Source organism: Typha latifolia, chromosome 2 (assembly GCF_019914945.1).
Source record: "Typha latifolia isolate L0001 chromosome 2, TyphaL0001v2, whole genome shotgun sequence".
Classification (NCBI taxonomy): Eukaryota; Viridiplantae; Streptophyta; class Magnoliopsida; order Poales; family Typhaceae; genus Typha; species Typha latifolia.
Window position 1 is genome coordinate 13,967,723 of NC_133087.1, and position 18,261 is coordinate 13,985,983.

Below are 18,261 nucleotides of genomic sequence, written 5' to 3' on the forward strand. Positions count from 1 at the left end.
CTAAAAAGTAAAATTAGTGGTAGGTGTAAGAGAAATTTGATCTCTTACTGGAATGGGTGATTTCTCTCGTGCCTGATTCACTGCATGTTAGCTTAGAACTGCTCATATTTTTTGTTTATTTGTTTGGATTTTTGGGAACATGGGTTCGTATATCAAGAATCATGCAAAGCCATCGGCCTCTCTAAAAGAATACATGAAGAATCTTTCAAGAGTATTTCCTTATCTCTAAGAGAATTACTAGAGAATAAATATTCTACCTTATCTTTAAGAGATATACGGGGGTTTTAATCTATCATATATCTTGATATTATTTTTTATAGGCTATTTGAAATCACTCTGCAACTATAGATGTCGACGCATATAAATTAAATTTAAAGGAATTATATCTCAAAGGTCACTGAGACGGAAAGATCAATCTTGAGCGTCACTAAAGATTAGAAGAGAAGCAGTGTAAGCGAGCAAGGTTATTTCTAATTGAGTCGTAGAGATCATCGAATAATATGTAAGATTATTATTATATGTTTTAGTAATTGATTTCAATCCAAGTTTGAATCCATGATTTTTTTTTACCTAGTTTAAAATTTCTTCACGTAAAAACTTTGTTTCCATATTATTTTTATATTTTATTATTGATGGTGTGTTATAATCTCATCTCTAATAATGAATATTATAATATTTTAGCAGTTGTACCATGGCATACCTTGGATTCTCGTTTTTTCAACTATTTAGTATGTGATTTGTGTGGTCGCCCTGATATGCTAACATATTATTGCCTTATTATAAGTGTTAAATACTCATATTTCGAGAAAAATATAAATGATAAATGATACTCTTACTCCTGAGTTACGTTGTATAATATTAAGACATAATGTAGGAGATAAAAATATAATTACTAATACTTAGTATGTGTTTTAAGTAAGTTTATTTCGTCTTGGTATTATTAACTAAAAAAACTTTGTCACGCATTAAATGTACTACAAAATTCTCTCTTCATGCAAGTAGGATATTTACTCAGGAATTTTAGCCTCATATAAAAGAGACTGAAATCGACGTTGAAAAATAAATAGAATTTTAATGCGAATTGGCCACTAAATTTGGCTGGGAAATTTTAGATTACTCCAGTGATTATGGTTAAAATTATACTAATTTGAATTTTCATTTGTCTCATGCTGCCGCTCTACTAATGTGAAAGCATTAATTTCTCTATCAAAATTTAATAATAAAAATATATAAATTACTATTAATAATCTTAAAAATTATGGGTTGGGAAGTGTCAACTTCTTATTACTCTTTTCATGTCATGCATGCCCATTCCTATGGCCATTCCTTCAATACTTTTGGCTCTCTGGAGTCTCTTTGTAGGATACTAAGCGTCGTTGCTCACTTGATACGATTGAGGTCACAATTCACCCAACACAATCATTTGGGGTGAATAAGAATTGGGGATCAAATGCGGGTGAAATTCCCGCCAATGGCTGAGATGAGGCCCTGGTGAACCATCATAATAAGTGAACAAGTGTAAGCTTCGCTACCCGACAGTATGGAGTACTGACCACACCGAGGGACATGCCCTAAAGTGAAGGACAGGAACGAACGGAATCAATGTGTTCCATTTTTTGGCCTTGCACCGACCATCCAACGGACCATGGATTAAACGACCACTACCTAAAAGGACTATGTCCAGGGGATCGCCGCCTCCCACAAGGTACATCTCGTACCTTGACAAAGGAAGGATAAACAAACCTACCAAGTGGACTGCCGAGCTAAAGTCCTACGACACAGGAGCGGGATTCTCTAAAAAGACAAAGTCGTGGGTGGCCAAGAGGGCCCACTTGGAGACTTGGGATCTCAGCAGGTAATGCGAAGGTTGTTTAAAGCCGGCTCAACATAGGGAATACCCTAACCCTGGGAACTGGAGCCTCGTCATCCCATCCCGATCGACGTTAATGCAAAGTTTGTCCGTCGACAGCTTCATCTTTCAACCTGGTTTAACAACGGATACCCAATATTTGGGGGATCCCTTCCCTGAACCTACACGTGTTTTCTGTAGGTCTTACTGTCTTCTGTTTGTCAGGAAATATATTGAAATACCCATATTTTTCCACCACGATGTGCATATCGTGTCATTGCTCTTCGCCCTGCTTCTCTTTGTCTATATATGATTGGTTCGACAAGATATTCCCTTTATTCTTCCTCTATCTTGTTTACGAAAGAAGGTTCTCTTTTTAACACACCTCAGAGGCTTTTCAGATCTAGGTTTAGATCCATCCTATAGTCACAAAACTCATTGAAGATCCAAATCAAGTGAATATACAATCTATAGCCACCACGGGATACACATCTAGGGGCAGGCTGCCCTATCTATATACCAAAAATGATCAAATATTCACATTGTTTTGGTTTCACCAACAAGGGTTCTATATCCAGTGGTGGTTTGATCTTGTTGAATAGGCTAACTCTGTCTCTCAATTGCCTATCCCGTGCTCGAGAAGGTCCCCGAGTTCCTCGGCTCCACCTTGAGGTGCATTTGGTTGTCACACTTTATACTCGGGATATTCCCCACTCCATGGCACCTTTCGCTCATCCATGAAGTCCGCCCGTCCAGACGAGGCGCCCTTTCGCATTATCAGTCCTAAAAATTCGGTGAGCAAAATGTAATAGAATGGGAAGGATAATTATGATATTTTAATATTTAGAGTTAATTACGCTAACACCCTTGAACTATACTCGATTTTTACTAAGACCCCCTAAGATTTTTTAGGTTATCATGTCGCCCCTAAACTTTAGAAAAATTTCAATGCTAACCTTCTGTTAGTGCGCTGTGAGAAAAATTGGGGAGTTAGCTTACGTGGCAGTAATATTTCCCCGAAATGACCTAAAGACCATTGTTATGTATTTCAATTAAATTAATAGAGATTTAAATATAATTTTATTTTAATCCTTTAATTAAATTAGGATAATTAAATGAGATTTAATTATGCTCGCCAGAGCACCGTCCGCCGGCCTTGAGGAGGAGCTTTTGCCTGCGACGGCCGAGGAGGGCAAGGTCACGGGCAACCATGGGTAGTGAAGGTGAGGGCAGCCAAGGTCGAGGGTGATGAGGGCGAGGGCAGCGCGACACAGCGTGGGTGAGGGTGGTCGAGGACGGGTGGTGAAGGCGAGGATGGCTGAGGACGGCGACACAGCGCGGGCAATGTCACACAGAGTGGAGGAGTTAGATCGAACAGAAGAGGAGGTGGCCAAGGAGGGCGGCGCAGGCGATGAGGGTGAGGGCCGAGGGTGAGGGCGGTGAGGGTAAATGCAATGGGGGTAAAGGCAATGAGGGCGAGCGCAATGGGGTGAAGGCCCTCAATCTCTGTGCCATTGTGAGGCCGGGTGGTTTGGGGGGGAATGGCAGTGGGTTTGGGAAGGGGAGATGGTGGTTTGTAATTTAATTATTTTATTTTATTTTTTAGGTTATGACTAAATTGATGATCTCGTTAACTTATTATAGTAACTCCACCTAGGCTCCAACGCTAGCTCCAAATTTGGAGCTAGCAACAGTGTGGCTCCACATTTGGAGCCCCACCAAAAAAAATGGAGCCCGACTCCATTTATCTTTTCACCTTTTAAAAATATCAAATTTGTCCAATAATTATTGCATTCAATAATTTTAATTACATCTGTATAGTTAGTTAAACTGAGTATATAATTAGTTTTACTAATCGAATTTTAATAAAATAATACCATTAGAAAGGTCTCATCGAGACCTTTAAAATGAGTCTAATATTAAATTAATTTATAAAAATGAGTCTAATAAATTATGTGTCATAAAATATAATTACTCAAAATTATTTTCCAATGTAAATATTAAATATTAAAATACATCAGATATGAAATACATCAAACATGAAATATATTAAATAAAAACTATACTAAAATTTATATTCCTTCATTCTCGTGGCTCTGTAAGTGTTTAGTGCATTTCGAAGCTCAAAATGAGCCTCTCTATCTTGAATCTTTCTATGTTGAGCAAGGAATCATTGAAATCGTTCATCATCATTGGCTTCCAACTCTTCAACGATCGGAGGTTGAGTAGAATCAACAATAATAATATAAAAATTAGTAATTTAAAATTACTTCTAAAACTATTGAATATTAGTTTTATTTTAAAGATCTCGACGAGAGTTTTCTAACCATATATTTTTTATTAAAAATAATACTACTAAGAGTACCTATTAAGTAATTTAAAATAGCTAATATATATATATATATATTATATTATTATTTTAATAAATATGGAGTGCACCAGGCTCTTCATTTTTGGCTCCATATTTAGAAAATATGGAGCATCCAGATGCTCTTAGGGGCATAATAGTTGGTTATTATAGATTTTTTGTCGCCGCCGTTACCCATTCTCACTTTGTCTCAAAGTTTAAGAGTGAGATTGTAACTTAAAAAAGTTCACTGGGTCTCCGTGAAACTGGGTATAGTTTAGTGTCTCTTAATTAACTCTAATATTTATTGCAGTAGAAAATTCTCTCTAATAAATTTTTAATACTTTTTTTATTTGATGAAAAAATTAATAGTTTCATGTTAATTACTGGGAGCAAGATGGTCGAAGTTTAAGTTTAATTTTATGCAATAGGCGGAGGCAATTTGTGATTTACCATATTTGATTATATTCCTTTCCTAATTCATTCAGGCTTTCCGCATCTCCTTCCTTTTCTGGCTCTCTCTCGTCTTTATTTAATCTCCTCCTCAGCTCTGATGGGTTTTAACTCCATAAACCCTAGAATTTCTCGTTCTTCCGATTGATCTCTCCGTAATCCGTTAAACTTGTACAAGATTCAATCAAGTTCGAGTGAAAAATCTACTATTTTTTGTTTCTCCGTTGCACGAAACCCGATTTTTGAATTAAAAGGCGTTCTTGGTAGCTATTATTCGATCGACTGGCGCTGGGTTTCTCGGAAAGGTGATTGCTTTTGTGCCTGATTCAATGCATGCTGTCTAAGTTAGAACTGTTCTTCTTCTCTTGCTAGTTTTCTTTTTCACAAAATTTACATTTTTATTGTTTGTTTGTTTGGATTTTTTGGGTACTTAGATAGGTTAAACATGGGTTCGGTTGCTCCTGGGGATTTTGGCGATGTCGAGAAGGATATCGAGAAGCTGCTTACGGAGCAGAATCATGGCAAAGCCACCGCGGCCTTCGAGCGTAGTGGCAGCGCTCCGCCAACCGTGGAAGGATCAAGAGCAACTAATAAGAGTTTCTTCGACATTGATGGTGGAGAGAGGCCATTGCCGGAGAAGGAGATGCGTTTGCACTCAGGTAATTTATCAAACAACCACTATACCAATGACGATGTGAACTCGAGGTTTTTGTGGCCGACGGTTTCGAGCAAGGAGGACCTGGTGGCTGTGCAGAGGCTTCCCCCTGGTGTGGTCGGAGAGTTGAGGAGGAATGGATTGGGTGGCTGTGCGAGCAGCGGGGCACAGAGGATGATGTCTCAGCAAAGTTCTTCTGATTGGCTCCATCAGGGCTCTGATGGTCTTATTGGATCGAAGGCAAGAAGAAAGAGCTACGCAGATTTGTTGAAGGTAAGAGCATTACATTCTTCTTTTAGTACTGGTTGATCAGTTCAGTGAATTTTAGGTGCTTTCTTTTGTCCTTTACTGTAATCTCTTGTTAACTATTTAACTGTTTTGCGTTGTTAACCAATGCTAGTAGTTGGTTTTTAAATTATAGAAGATACAAAATGTTGAAAGTTTCATGAGATAGAATTAAAGGACATTTTACCTTTGTTTGGGTAGATATTAGATTTGTTCATACAGTAACGGTACATTTGAGCACACAAATACAAGGTCCGTGCAGTCCTGTCACATCACCCTTGGGTCCATAAGGGGATGCACGGAAAAAATGTCTACGATTGTTGTATGTCTGCATTTAGAATTGGACAATCTGGATCTTAGGATGAACTATAAATGTGGCCATCTGGTTCTGCAAATGATACTGAAGAGTAATCAGAGAGCATTCATAAAAAGGAACTTTGAGCTTGTATTTCAGAAAACATTGATGAAAAGAGTTTTGAGTTTGTAAATTCTGAGTGTTCCATGCAATTTCTTAGTGGTTTCCCTAGAAAATAACTCCCTTAAGTCTTTAAAAGACTGCACACGGCATATAAAGGTCCTACTGAAAGTATGGAATATCCTCCTTATTTTAATACATAAGATATGAAAATATAATATTATACTGCTATTGGCTACCTGAAAGCGTGGAGGAGGTTTGTCATTAAAATAGCAATAAATACTCTTGACAGGCTCAGATTGCAAAAGAATATCTAGCTGAAAGCAATATTACATCAAAACCTCAGTTAGTAGCACTTAACATGGCTATACCACAAATTGCAGATAGGACTTCTATATGACTATATCACAAGTTTTCCTAATCCTAGCTCAATTACTGTTTCCTTCAAAGTTATAAAAGCAGTCCATTTAATATATGTTACCTATTTCTTGCTCGGTTTGTGGCTTGACAATATTATTCTTATCAATTTGCTGGACAAATAAGGAATATATTTGGATGCATTGATTTTTTTTTTATCATTTCTTTTCTTTCATGATGTCTTACATAATATGCGAAAGTAAACCATTGAATTGCAGGAGGATTCTGGTAATTCAGCATCCTTTTCTACATATTATACACAGTCAAGAAGCTCCAATAAGTTCAATTGTGTTATTGATCCAAATGGAGTGCCTAATAGACTTAATGGACAGGAAGATATTGATCACCAGCAATCTGGAGTGACTTCTCCCAGCCTTCTTAGAACCCAGAGCTTTCATTCAATGTCCAATCCCTTGGCATCTGTTGATGGATCCTCTCTCACAAATAGTAAATTCTCTGATCCCACACAAATGAGGCAATTTCCTAGCCCCTGCATTACACCTTCTTTAGGGAAGGCTGCTAATGTTGATAGGGAAGCACTTGCAAAAGGTTTTCAAGGTACTTCTTTTTATACACCAGATTATACTGATATATCAGCTGTTTTATCTGGCTTGAACCTGTCTAATGGTATGGTAATGGATGGAAGCATTCCAATGTCAAACAATAAACTTCATTCAGGTATAACAGAAACTTTATTGTTTGGTTATCTAACTGAACCAAAAATCTTACTAGGTACTTTACTTGGCAGGTGCCACATTTTTTGGTAGTACAGTAGGGCAATACTATAATAGAATGGGAAACCAATTGGGATCTGATCTCCAGGTTCCAGTATTGGCCACACTGTACCCTCTATCATTCAAAGAGGATTCCGGTGCTCCAGTACAAGCTGTTCCAAGCATGAATAGTTCTCCTTTAGTAAATAATTGCATCAATGCTGCATCGGTAGGTCTTCCCACTGTTCCTCGAGGTTGGGAACCATATCTTGAAGCGCTTATTTTACAGCAGAAAGCCCAACAGAATGAGCTCTTCTCATGCAAATTTGGTCTGGCAAGTCAAAGGTTATATCCTGGTTCCATATCTGGCTTCCCACATCTGGGATTCAAAACAACTGGCTCTGTTTGTTGTTCTTTGGGTCTTGGGAACCCTTTAGGCCAGAGTGATCAACAATCACATTTCCCTTACCTGCGCGGAATTGCAAATAGCAGATCTATGGAATTGTGGAACCATAAAAATAGTCTTCTAAGAGACAGCTTTGAAGTATCTTTGTTGGATGAACTGAAGAACAGCAAATCTCAATCATTAGAACTTATTGATATAGTGGATCATGTTATTAAATTTAGGTACTTTGGTGATACTATGATCTTGCACCTTTTCTTCTTTCTAACTTCTTCTGTACTTTACGTGATTGACATTTTTGTTTCAACTTTTCTCAAGCAGTACAGATCAGTATGGAAGTCGATTTATTCAACAAAAACTTGAAACCGCATCAGTTGATGAGAAAAACAAAATCTTCCCCAAGATAGTAACTCATGCCCTTGCTCTGACAACTGATGTATTTGGGAATTATGTCATTCAGAAAGTATGCTGGTATTCTTTTTACAAGCTAATGCTATTATTTTTTTTTTAAATATTTTGAGACTTGAATGAACAATCTTGCAGTTTTTTGAGCTTGGTACAGTAAACCAGAGAAATCAGCTGACCTCTCAACTTCTTGGTCACGTTTTGCATCTAAGTCTTCAAATGTATGGTTGCAGAGTAATCCAGAAGGTTGGTTAGTTAGCCATTTAGTCTGCTCATATATCTATTTTGGTAGTTCTGGTGTAGGCTGCAGTTCAAATCCTTAAATTTATCCCAGTTTTCTTATCTCTTCTGATTAAATTTACATTCTCTATCAATTTGTTATTTTCTGTACTTCAGGAATGCTGAGAATCTAAGTTTTTATTAAAATGTCATATAAGTTCAATACTGTGATATTCATTTGATTTGTTTATTCTTTTTGTTTTTTTCTCTTCTTGTTTTCCTGAGAAGGTCATCTAGTGTGGATGCATAGTACTGGACATGCAACACTCACTAGCTACATCAATCTAGGGGTGTAAACGAGCCGAGCCGAGCCTGAGCGAGCCGGCTCAGGCTCAGGCTCAGGCTCGGCTCGAAAGTAAGCTCAGGCTCAGGCTCGGCTCGAAATTACTTTCGAGCCTCATAATGTTGCTCAGGCTTGGCTCAGCTCAACTCGAGCCGAGCTTGAGCTAAGCCTAACCGAGCCCGAGAGCTCGGGCTCGATTAGAGGATGAGGCGGTGGCGGCGTGGGTGGTGGCGACATGGACGGCGGCTTGCCGAAGGAGTCGGAGACGGATGGAGGAGGAGGTGACGACGAGGAGATGGTGAATGAAGGAGGAGGAGGAAGCCGACGGAGGAGGAGGAGGAGACCGACGGAGTGGAAGGCGTGGCGCCGTGGTGGTGGCTTGCCGTCGTTGCCGATGGAGGCCGACGGGGAAGGAAGAGGTGGTGGCGCGTGGGGTGAGATTAGGAGTGGCGATCGGGTGGATGAGGGTGAGGGTGAGGGTGAGGGTGAGGGTGGGTGGGTGAGGGAATTGAGGATGGGGAAATTGACGTGATGGGCAAGGTGAAGTGATGGATGAGAGTGGGGTAGGTGAGGGTGATGAATATTAAATTTGTTACGGGTGAGGATGGGTTAGTGAGGGACATGCGGCAACATTTCTTTATGCCACGTGTCCTTAGTTATAGTTAGTCAGGCTATCGAGCCTATCGAGTCGAGCCTGAGCGAGCCGACTCCAGCTCAGGCTCGGCTCGATATTAATTTCGAGCCTATTATGATGGCTCGGGCTCGGGCTCCGCTCAGCTCTGACTGAGCCGAGCCGGACTCGAGCTTCACCCGAGCCGAGCCCGAGCTGCTTGTCAAGCCTGACAGCCCTACATCAATCACTATAGGACCCAAGAACCCCTAATTGTGGACAAGTAGACATTTCTGTTCTCTGATTATGCCCCACAATATAAGTTGTAATTTGTATGTATTGTGATTTTGTGCATTGAGACACCCTTTGTGCTATAGATTCTTATTGTGTTGAAGGCATCAATCAACCTAACTTTTTCCAAAATCTTAAGTTTCTTAGCATGTTTAATTTGATTCACTCAAGAAAGAAGAAAACAAGAACCTTTCCATACCCAGAATGCAGCTTTAATAGCACATGCAGTTTAGACAGCATACCTCTTCTTCTATTCTTTCCATTTCATATGTGGGTTGACCAATCCTATAGACCTCATGCTTGAGATCCTGTTAGAATCGGACTTTATGCCGCTTAAATCTAACTGAAAAAAAATATTGGTAGATTTTGTGTAGTAGTCCAAGAGTAGGTAGATCTGTTATAGGTTGTTTCTTTAAATGGAACTAATGCCTAATGCACAACAGATGATATAGATATAAAATTTGTTGCTCTTCAACATGCAAGAAAAGGTGAACTACATTAACCCAGTTTCATTAACAAAAAAGAAACATGTTACCACAGCCCCAAACCTTCTATCTGATTATGCCATATTTGATCTTGTTTGATCACTTCCACCTTTTAAATTGTAGTGAGTCTGAACCTCATGCTACACGCTCATGCCCCAGTGCAGTTTGATAGGTGCCATCCACGATATGACGGAAAACCAAATGGAACAAGGTTTAAACATTGATTTGCCCTTATAAACTTGAAACTGTTTTGACTAAATATAGGCGGATTCGGGGCTATCTATGCTGTTACTAGCTGTTAGTATTTATCATAATTAGATGGCAGGGCCTTTTATTGTTGAAGCAACTGTCAGATATGTCCATTTCTCGAAGGAGATGAAATGACCAAATTAACATCATAACTGTACCATATGGGTTAAAGTTTATTTATGTCTTGTATGCAGTTTTAGGTGTAAATAACAACTAAATGCTAGGTATTTGTTTAAATTTGCAGTTCTGTTAGCCAATAAGCTATCTATTATTGTCATCTCCATTATTTTCCTAGCAGTTAGTCTTTCTATAAATACTGCAGTCATAAACACAAGAATTCTTGATGCCCGTTCATATATGTAGTTATTGATATTTATCAGTTGGACCTAATTCTAGTGCATATATGCATACACATGACATGAAAATTGATCTTGATCTGTAATGTGCCTGTTCTTGTGATAAATTTTCCTGGATCTACTTCTAACAAAATGTTCTTTTCAGGCTATGGAAGTGGTTGATGTGGATCAGCGGATTCAACTTGCATCAGAACTTGATGGTTCTATCATTAAGTGCATTAGAGATCAGAATGGCAACCATGTAATCCAGAAGTGTATTGAGCTTATCCCAGAAGACAAGATCCAGTTTATCATATCATCTGTCTATGGACAAGTTCTAATGCTTTCTACCCACCCATATGGCTGCAGAGTCATTCAGGTGCAAAAGTACTTACTTTTGATGCCTTAAATAATTAAATAGATTTAATTTTCTTTCATGTGGTATGAATTCTTTAGATGTTCACAGAGGGTTCTGGAACACTGTAAGAATCCAAAAACTCAAAGCACAGTGATGGATGAGATCATGCAATCTATGTGCACTTTGACACAGGACCAATATGGGAATTATGTTATTCAGGTACATTTTATGCAAAAACTTAGTTACTGTTCCTTCAGTACCTAACATTGTAATGTAATGATTGAATTTTCTCCTCACTTGAATGTTACCATGCATCTTTCTAGTAGTTTTCTGTATGCTGTAAGGGTTATTAACCTTTTTACTTGACTCATTTCATTTATGTATGATATTGTATGCCAATCTTGAAGTGCCATTGCTTCTTTATTGCCTTGTCTTAGTCATTCCTTCTCCAGAAAAGGACTTTAGAACTTAGATAATATGACAGATCTAGTCTTCTGAATATTGATTTGTCGTGTATTTTTGTAACTACGTTCTATGATTGAACTTCTTTTTGCTAATTATTTTGGTGGGTTTGGAGTCTTCTTAGAGTCATATCATCAAGCTTTTAGATAAGTCAGAGGTCTTCTCAAGTAACATCTGGGTAACACTTAAAAATTAAAATGTTGTTTGGCCATCAGCCTTTTCCTCTATTATATTTTGCTTTCGTCTCTTCACTTATGTAATCACTGAACAACAGTTAATGTTAGCCATGCACAATCCACTGATTTTTGTAGTACTGTCTATTTGTTTAGTATGTCCTGCAACATGGAAAACAAGAAGAGCGATCTGCCATAATTTACAGGCTTGCAGGACAGATAGTCATGATGAGCCAACAAAAATTTGCTTCAAATGTTGTTGAGAAATGCTTGACATATGGAACTCCCGAAGAACGCCAGCTTCTAATAAAGGAAATGATTGATTCTACTGATGGAAATGAACCCTTGCAGGTCTGCCCTACTTTCTGAACTCGTTAAGTATATTGATCTTGATAAATTTTGTGCTTTAGACTAATTAAGTGTCACTGAAATCATTGGACTCTTTTACTCTGTTACTACTGTCATTATGGTTAAAATTTTAAGAAAATATATAAAATATTCCTAACATATGGCTGTTAAAGTTAACAGATGGATCCAACATCAAATGGCCAAAATGCCCTTCTTGAAGTTTACAGTGTTAAATATGTGACTAATTTTCTTGTATTTAATAATATCTTCTTATACCATTATATCAAATAAAATTAGATAACTTTTGAACTGTTTCGGATATGATTTTATGTATTCATTTTAACTTTTCTTTTAAGCATACATGATTTTAGGTATTTATATTTGAACCGATTTGATGTCTAAGTATCCGCCTAGGCACTTGCCTAGCACCTAGGAACCATGTGGCCCCTTTTCCGTCTACCTGGCACTCTACAGTCTTCTAAAATCTTGAGTGGATACATCTTTCTCTAGGACACCAACCAGACCAAGCTGGTCCACAGTGAGTCTGCTGGTCTTTATGATCATCGAAACATTATGCATTCATGTTCATATCATATGAAATTTGTACTTCGTATTGCTATGTGAATGAGATTTGTCTCTATCTTCATTAACTTTTACAAACCAATAGTGTTTCTGGAGCAAATCAACAGTACATACTGTTTTTTTTTGTTTGTTTCCTTTTTGTCCTACAAAATGAACACCATAGGTGTTTAAAGCAGAAAGAAGGCATTTAGAATTGTAGCTAATCTGTGTACAAGCTCAGTGATCAACTGTAACTCTTGCAGATTTTCTGTAACACTGTAGCAGTACTAAACTAAGTAGTATTGTGCCCAGAATTGAGTAAAATAGAGAACTGTTGTGTGGGACTTGCAGAAGGAGGTTGTCGAAGACCTGGCATTGAAACCCAATGTCGGTTGTGGTTGTGTTGGCAGAAAATGGTTGTGGTAAAAATTGTAGGATTGTGGAGTGGTTGTTGGGTTGTGATGGCAAAATTTGTTTTGTTAGTAAAGGCACTACCTTAGTCTGTGGTATATTTGCTGAAGATGATAGAAGAACGAAATTTTGATCAGACTTTCTTGATCTTGAAAATTACTTTTTGCAAGGCAAGAAGAAGTTATTAAATTCTTCCGCGTGATCTCCCTTGTCCTTTTGTATTAGAACATAGCTCCCCATTAGGGACCAGTTTCGAGAATCCTTCTTTTTTTTTTTCCTTTGACATTTCTATGGAATTTGCTGGTCATAATCGGTCAGTTGTCTTTGTCTTCAATTTTTGGCCTAGTCTTTTAGGTTATTCTTTTGCCAATGGAAAATAAGTGCGATTTAAAAGAAATGGTAAAACATTATTATATGACATGCTTTATGTATCTCTTACTGAAGAAAGGTAAGAAATGAATCTTTATGTTGACAGAATTGGGTCTATATATGATGAGATATAATTAGAGCAGCATAAGATCATTATTCTGCTTACATGGTATTGTGCACTAGAGAATACGTGTATTTACTTAGTAACCAAACTGATTTTTCAATGCCTAGAAAAGCTTCTAAATTTAAGATGCTAAATTAATTTTCAATGGTTGCCAAAGATTTTAACCACAAGATATGCGATTCGCAATTAAGAGTGTTCTAACGAACGTCTGAATTAAGGCCATAATATGAGATGAAGGCTATTTCAACTACCATCTCAATGACTTTATGATCATTATCTTTAATGATGGTGATTTGTCAGCGCATACCTAAAATTTGATAAGCACTGATGTTTGGAAATTGGTGCTTGTCAGGAAAGAATGTACAGTAACTAGATGCTGACGTGCATTTTTTCCCCTGTGCTATGAGAAATTTTTTTGTATCTTGGAGAATCTGTGTCATGCTTTCCTGATTTATTGCTAGACTTGTACTAAGGTTCAATTATCAGTATCTTATAGTTGGATGCTGAATTAATTGGCAGGCAATGATGAAGGATCGCTTTGCAAATTATGTTGTACAGAAGGCCCTTGAGATTTGTGATGATGAGAATAGAGAAATCATTCTTTCGCGCATCAAAGTTCACATGAAAGAACTGAAGGATTTCACATATGGCAAACACATTGTTACACGCTTTGAGAAGTTATTTGCTGCTGGAGGTAATATGAACTGAACACGGCGTGTGCTCTAAGGTTTATGTAATCACAACATTAAACCTTCAGAAGGAACTCATCTGATTGAAGGAATAATCTACAGAAAATCTAATGACAATTTTGTATACATCTCGAGGTTGTTCTCTTGGATTGCGGCTGAAGTTTCTATATCTCAATGAAATAAGGAAACTTTAAACAGTTTTTCCTTTTTATTTATTCCCTATACTAATATGTAGTCCCTTGCTCCTTTCTGGTGATGCGTCCTTGTTTACATGTATATTTTGATTCTAGTACAAAGGCAAGAAAACTATCAGGATAATAAGTACCATAGGAGAGTTTGGTCTAAAGCACTGTAAATGGTTTTGGTCTCAGACAAGTTTAGCTCATTTGTATTTGTCGATGGAATAATGGAAAGAAAGCATAGACATTTGAGTTTATTCACAACTTCATGTGGTCTTTTTACATCTTATCAAATTACATAGAGTATGTCTGCTTTTATTTTTGGGTGAAGTATGCTTAGTGTATGTATTGGAGATATATGAAAAAGAATAATTGTACCAAATTATGTCCTAAAGATGAATGGAGCATCAGAGACCATCATAAACCATGATTTCAGTACAGCAGTAACATAGAACTTGCACAATATAATCGTTTCCTGGTTCCCCAGTTATGCTGAATAATCACATCAATATATCAAATTCATCATGTATTCATGCCTTTCCAAAGTGGATCAATTCATTACTTACTCTCGCATTGTCATCCTTCTAATTATATTTGATATGCTATATGAAAAAAAATTAAAAAGTAAAAATTAAATAGAGAGAGTAATGATCACCTATTGTAGAAGTTGTTGAAAAGAAATGCTGGAGTGATTAAAAGAAGGGTAAAATACGACCATTTTGTGTCCATACTTCTCCCTTTAGGCTCATCAACTCAAATCATCGAGGTATTTTCACTAAAATGTTGCTCTCTCTACAAGAAAGATGCAACAGTGCCGAGGAAAGTCTTACTCAAAGCACAATCACAACAGTTTTCTTTTTCTTTTTCTTTGTTTTATCTACCATGGCTTGTTAGAGTTCGTATCAAAAGAGTTGCACAGCCCTTGATCCTCCTGGATCAGGGGCTTTCCTTAATATTCTTGATTATCTGAAACCACAGCTAATTGATGTTTCATGATCCTCCAAGACAAACAAAATAAAAAATAAAAAATCATTAACATAATTGAAAATTCTTTTCACACTTATATTATCCTACATATAAATTAAGTGGGATGGCAAAATAAAAGACTCAGACATGTGAAGAAAGAAAACCTGACATATAACCAGCTTAGTAATTGAAAGGGGAGTGGGTCAAGACCCTGTGAGAGCAGTGTAAATCTGCGGCTGTTGTGTGTGAAGCCTTAAATCAGCATAATGAGCTTCAAATAAGGTGCTTGATATTAGACTAACAGGGTACCAACCATAATAGTAACAGCTTCTCCTTTAATCCTCACCCTCTGAGTCTCCTCTACCAACTGTAGGTCCAATCTTCCACCCCTAGGAGAAGCCTGAGTCAATAGAGGCAATTGCAGATGATCATCATATTTCTGGATTAGAGTAAATGACTTTAAAATCTACTTGAAGTCAACCAAATAATAGTTTAAGAGGAATTACCATGTAAGCGATAAGGCATTGTTTCTCCAGCTTTTTACCCCAATAGGGTGCCAACGCACAGTGCGCGCTACCACACACAGGATCCTATCAGATGAACTTTAGTAAGGAATATACTCCATTTGAGCTATTTAATATGAGAAATATGAACTTTTTTTTCTTCACATCACCTCTGTAAAGCATGAACGTTGACAAACATATGATACAGATTCTGTAAACATGCAGAACAATAAAGGTGAATTGAAATATAATTTATGGAATTACCTCATTGACTCCTAATTTTGGACAGAAGAAGCGACTAAAGAAATCAAATCCAGATCCAGCAGGAGCTTGCCCTGTTATAATAACTCCTCTTCCAGGACATTCTTTTAATTCAGTAAAATTTGGATTTATATCAGCAACTTCTTTACCTGAAGCAAGTTCCACCTACATACATAGAGTTCAGCTTCTTGAGTTTAGTTAAAAATAATCTCTCTAAACTCAAAAGTACATTATAAGAGAAAGAAACTAAATTGAAGTAGAAAAGGAGAAAGAATATACTTCGATGACATGCTAAATAGTCCCACCAATGGATCAGACATGATGCATGCCGATGAATGAAATAGTTCAAATTTTGCAAACATGGATTCTTTAAAAAACAAAGGCTACCACATGGTAAAGAGTTGAATATTTTTTCTGAATGAAACTTTAGTGATCATGGAAAGATAAAACTACACTATGATTAATCTAACCCAGTCATAGATATTGCAAAAGAAGAGTGAGTACAATGAGGTCACCATCAGTGGCTGTTTTACACATATTTACAATCGAAGCATCATTCAGAGTTTCTGGAATTGATGGGGTCTCTAAGGAGTTGCAATCTACCACTGGGATCAGAGGGAAATCCAACTCAATAGAGAACTTCTCTTCCCCTTCACTGAGTGAAAAGTTTGAGGTACCTAGATGCTTTAGTCCAAGGACTTTCTTAGCTGTTAAAACTCCGGATTTTGTAAGAAACTCCATTGTGTCACATTTTACCAGGCCAGATATGAGAAGGAAATGTGCAGCCGCTAGTGTTGCATGTCCACAAAGATTAACCTGAAAAAAGGGAGGGAAAAAGATTTTATACAAATCAAACATTCAAAATGTATAATGGACCAAATTTAAGAGTACCATTGATCACAAACAATGTTTCCAGTGCCTTTGAGATTTTCTTGACAATGGATAAAGAAGAAAATGAATTATGAAGAAGAAATTCTTCTGATTATTCAGTATATCATTAGCTGTATACATTCTCTGCACATTATTTGTGCTCTGCAGCTTAACAACCTGTTTCGAAACCACAAATTCCTGGAATTCAATTGATTCAGAATTCTAGATATCAATTTTTTTCCGTGGATTTGGATGGATTTCAGTATGATTTCCTACTTACAAGTTTTTATTTATTTATTTTTTTTAAATAAATCTCAACCTTCATTTTGTTTCATTCTTATTTGTGAATTGTGACCAAGGTTAAAATAAGAAAATGAGAGATAATTGAAATGAATTAAATGCATTTCAATTCCATTATTTTACGAACAGTGGAAATTTAATTTAGCAATGAAATCAGCTGAAATTAAATGGGAAATGGGTTGCCTCAACTGACCTCGGAAACCGGGGTGAACCATCGGAGGTGGAACCGGGGAGAGGGAGGATCGCCACCGCCAGCATCGGAATTGACAGCGGAAGTGGCGCGCGACAGGAAGGCGGTGTCGGAGATGTTGAACTCCTTGGCCACCGACTGCATCCACTGCTCGTCCACCACCCCGCCCTCGGCCTCCAAGAAACACACGGCCGCAGGGTTCCCCTTGAATGCCGCATCCGTGAAGGCGTCGATCTGAGCTTTTCACACAAGCCATAGGAGGAACAAAATCAAAATCAAAATCGAATCGAATCGAATCGAATCGAATCAAATAACCGAAGCTTTTCCAAAGAATCTTAGCTGCAAATTTGATGTCCAAAGGAGAAATTAGATTTGTTAAAAAAAAAAAAAAAAAAAGACTGAGAGAGAGAGAGAGAAGGGATTCTGACCACCGCGTATCTCACTGATCTCTTTGCCATTTTTTCTAAAAAAAAATGAAAGACTTGTTTGCAGGGAAAGTGGACTTCGCAGCTATAACAACAACAACAAGAGGAGTACCATCCCAAGTGACAAATTTATTATGAAAAAAATATTTAGTTAATGATTTCGTTTGAATTGTATCTTTTAACTAAAAGAGAGTTGACTTTTTCTCTACCCCACATCTAAGCCATCAAGCTCTTCAATAATAATAATAATAATAAATTCGAGAATCTCTGTTCTTATCTACATGTGGGTATAACTTTGCCACTTTCAAAATGGTGCCAGAAAGGAGTCTGCATTCCTGAACAATGGTGGAAATAGTAAAAAGATAATTTAGCCCATTAATTAGCAGCTCCACTAGTTCTTGAGCATTCTAGCTCCAGCTCCAAATTCTTCGCTCTCAAGATAGATATTGCCCGCAGTCCGCAGTGCCTCTAGAGCTCCTTTTGCCTCTGACCAAAGAGTACCAACTCTAAGCTCCCTTCTTTGCTCTTGCACATAATGGCCTACCATTAGAGTCCCTCAGGATTAAATAAATGATCCATTTTGCGTCTGCTTCCAACT

At 37.5% G+C, this 18,261-nt stretch overlaps 2 protein-coding genes across 16 annotated transcripts; one reads left to right on the plus strand and one right to left on the minus strand.

Annotated features, from left to right (window-relative positions):
- Positions 1-4,647: 4,647 nt before the first annotated feature.
- LOC140781802 (pumilio homolog 3-like) lies at positions 4,648-14,405 on the plus strand. 11 transcript variants are annotated; one of them, XM_073128025.1, is made up of 11 exons: positions 4,812-4,954; positions 5,084-5,308; positions 5,404-5,577; positions 6,640-7,099; positions 7,170-7,761; positions 7,856-8,000; positions 8,081-8,188; positions 10,641-10,853; positions 10,941-11,051; positions 11,624-11,818; positions 13,800-14,405. In XM_073128025.1, the coding sequence occupies exons 2-11, from the start codon at positions 5,126-5,128 to the stop codon at positions 13,986-13,988; spliced, it is 2,370 nt and encodes a 789-aa protein (XP_072984126.1). In that variant the 5' UTR covers positions 4,812-4,954; positions 5,084-5,125; the 3' UTR covers positions 13,989-14,405. The 11 variants fall into 11 exon arrangements, with proteins under 11 accessions (XP_072984124.1, XP_072984123.1, XP_072984128.1 ...); XM_073128026.1 differs by having other exon boundaries at positions 4,815-4,954; positions 5,088-5,308; XM_073128023.1 differs by having other exon boundaries at positions 4,648-4,954; positions 5,084-5,577; positions 6,754-7,099; positions 7,859-8,000.
- On the minus strand, positions 5,754-17,828 carry LOC140781804 (uncharacterized). Of its 5 annotated transcripts, none has more exons than XM_073128033.1 (7): positions 17,667-17,828; positions 17,242-17,472; positions 16,635-16,694; positions 15,882-16,043; positions 15,621-15,704; positions 15,428-15,514; positions 5,754-5,977 (listed from the first exon to the last, which is right to left on the minus strand). In XM_073128033.1, exons 1-7 carry the CDS (start codon positions 17,694-17,696, stop codon positions 5,924-5,926), a joined length of 708 nt encoding a protein of 235 aa, XP_072984134.1. In that variant the 5' UTR covers positions 17,697-17,828; the 3' UTR covers positions 5,754-5,923. The 5 variants fall into 5 exon arrangements, with proteins under 5 accessions (XP_072984134.1, XP_072984132.1, XP_072984130.1 ...); XM_073128031.1 differs by having other exon boundaries at positions 16,383-16,694; positions 17,667-17,827; XM_073128029.1 differs by having other exon boundaries at positions 5,754-5,989; positions 16,383-16,694; positions 17,667-17,827.
- Positions 17,829-18,261: the final 433 nt, after the last annotated feature.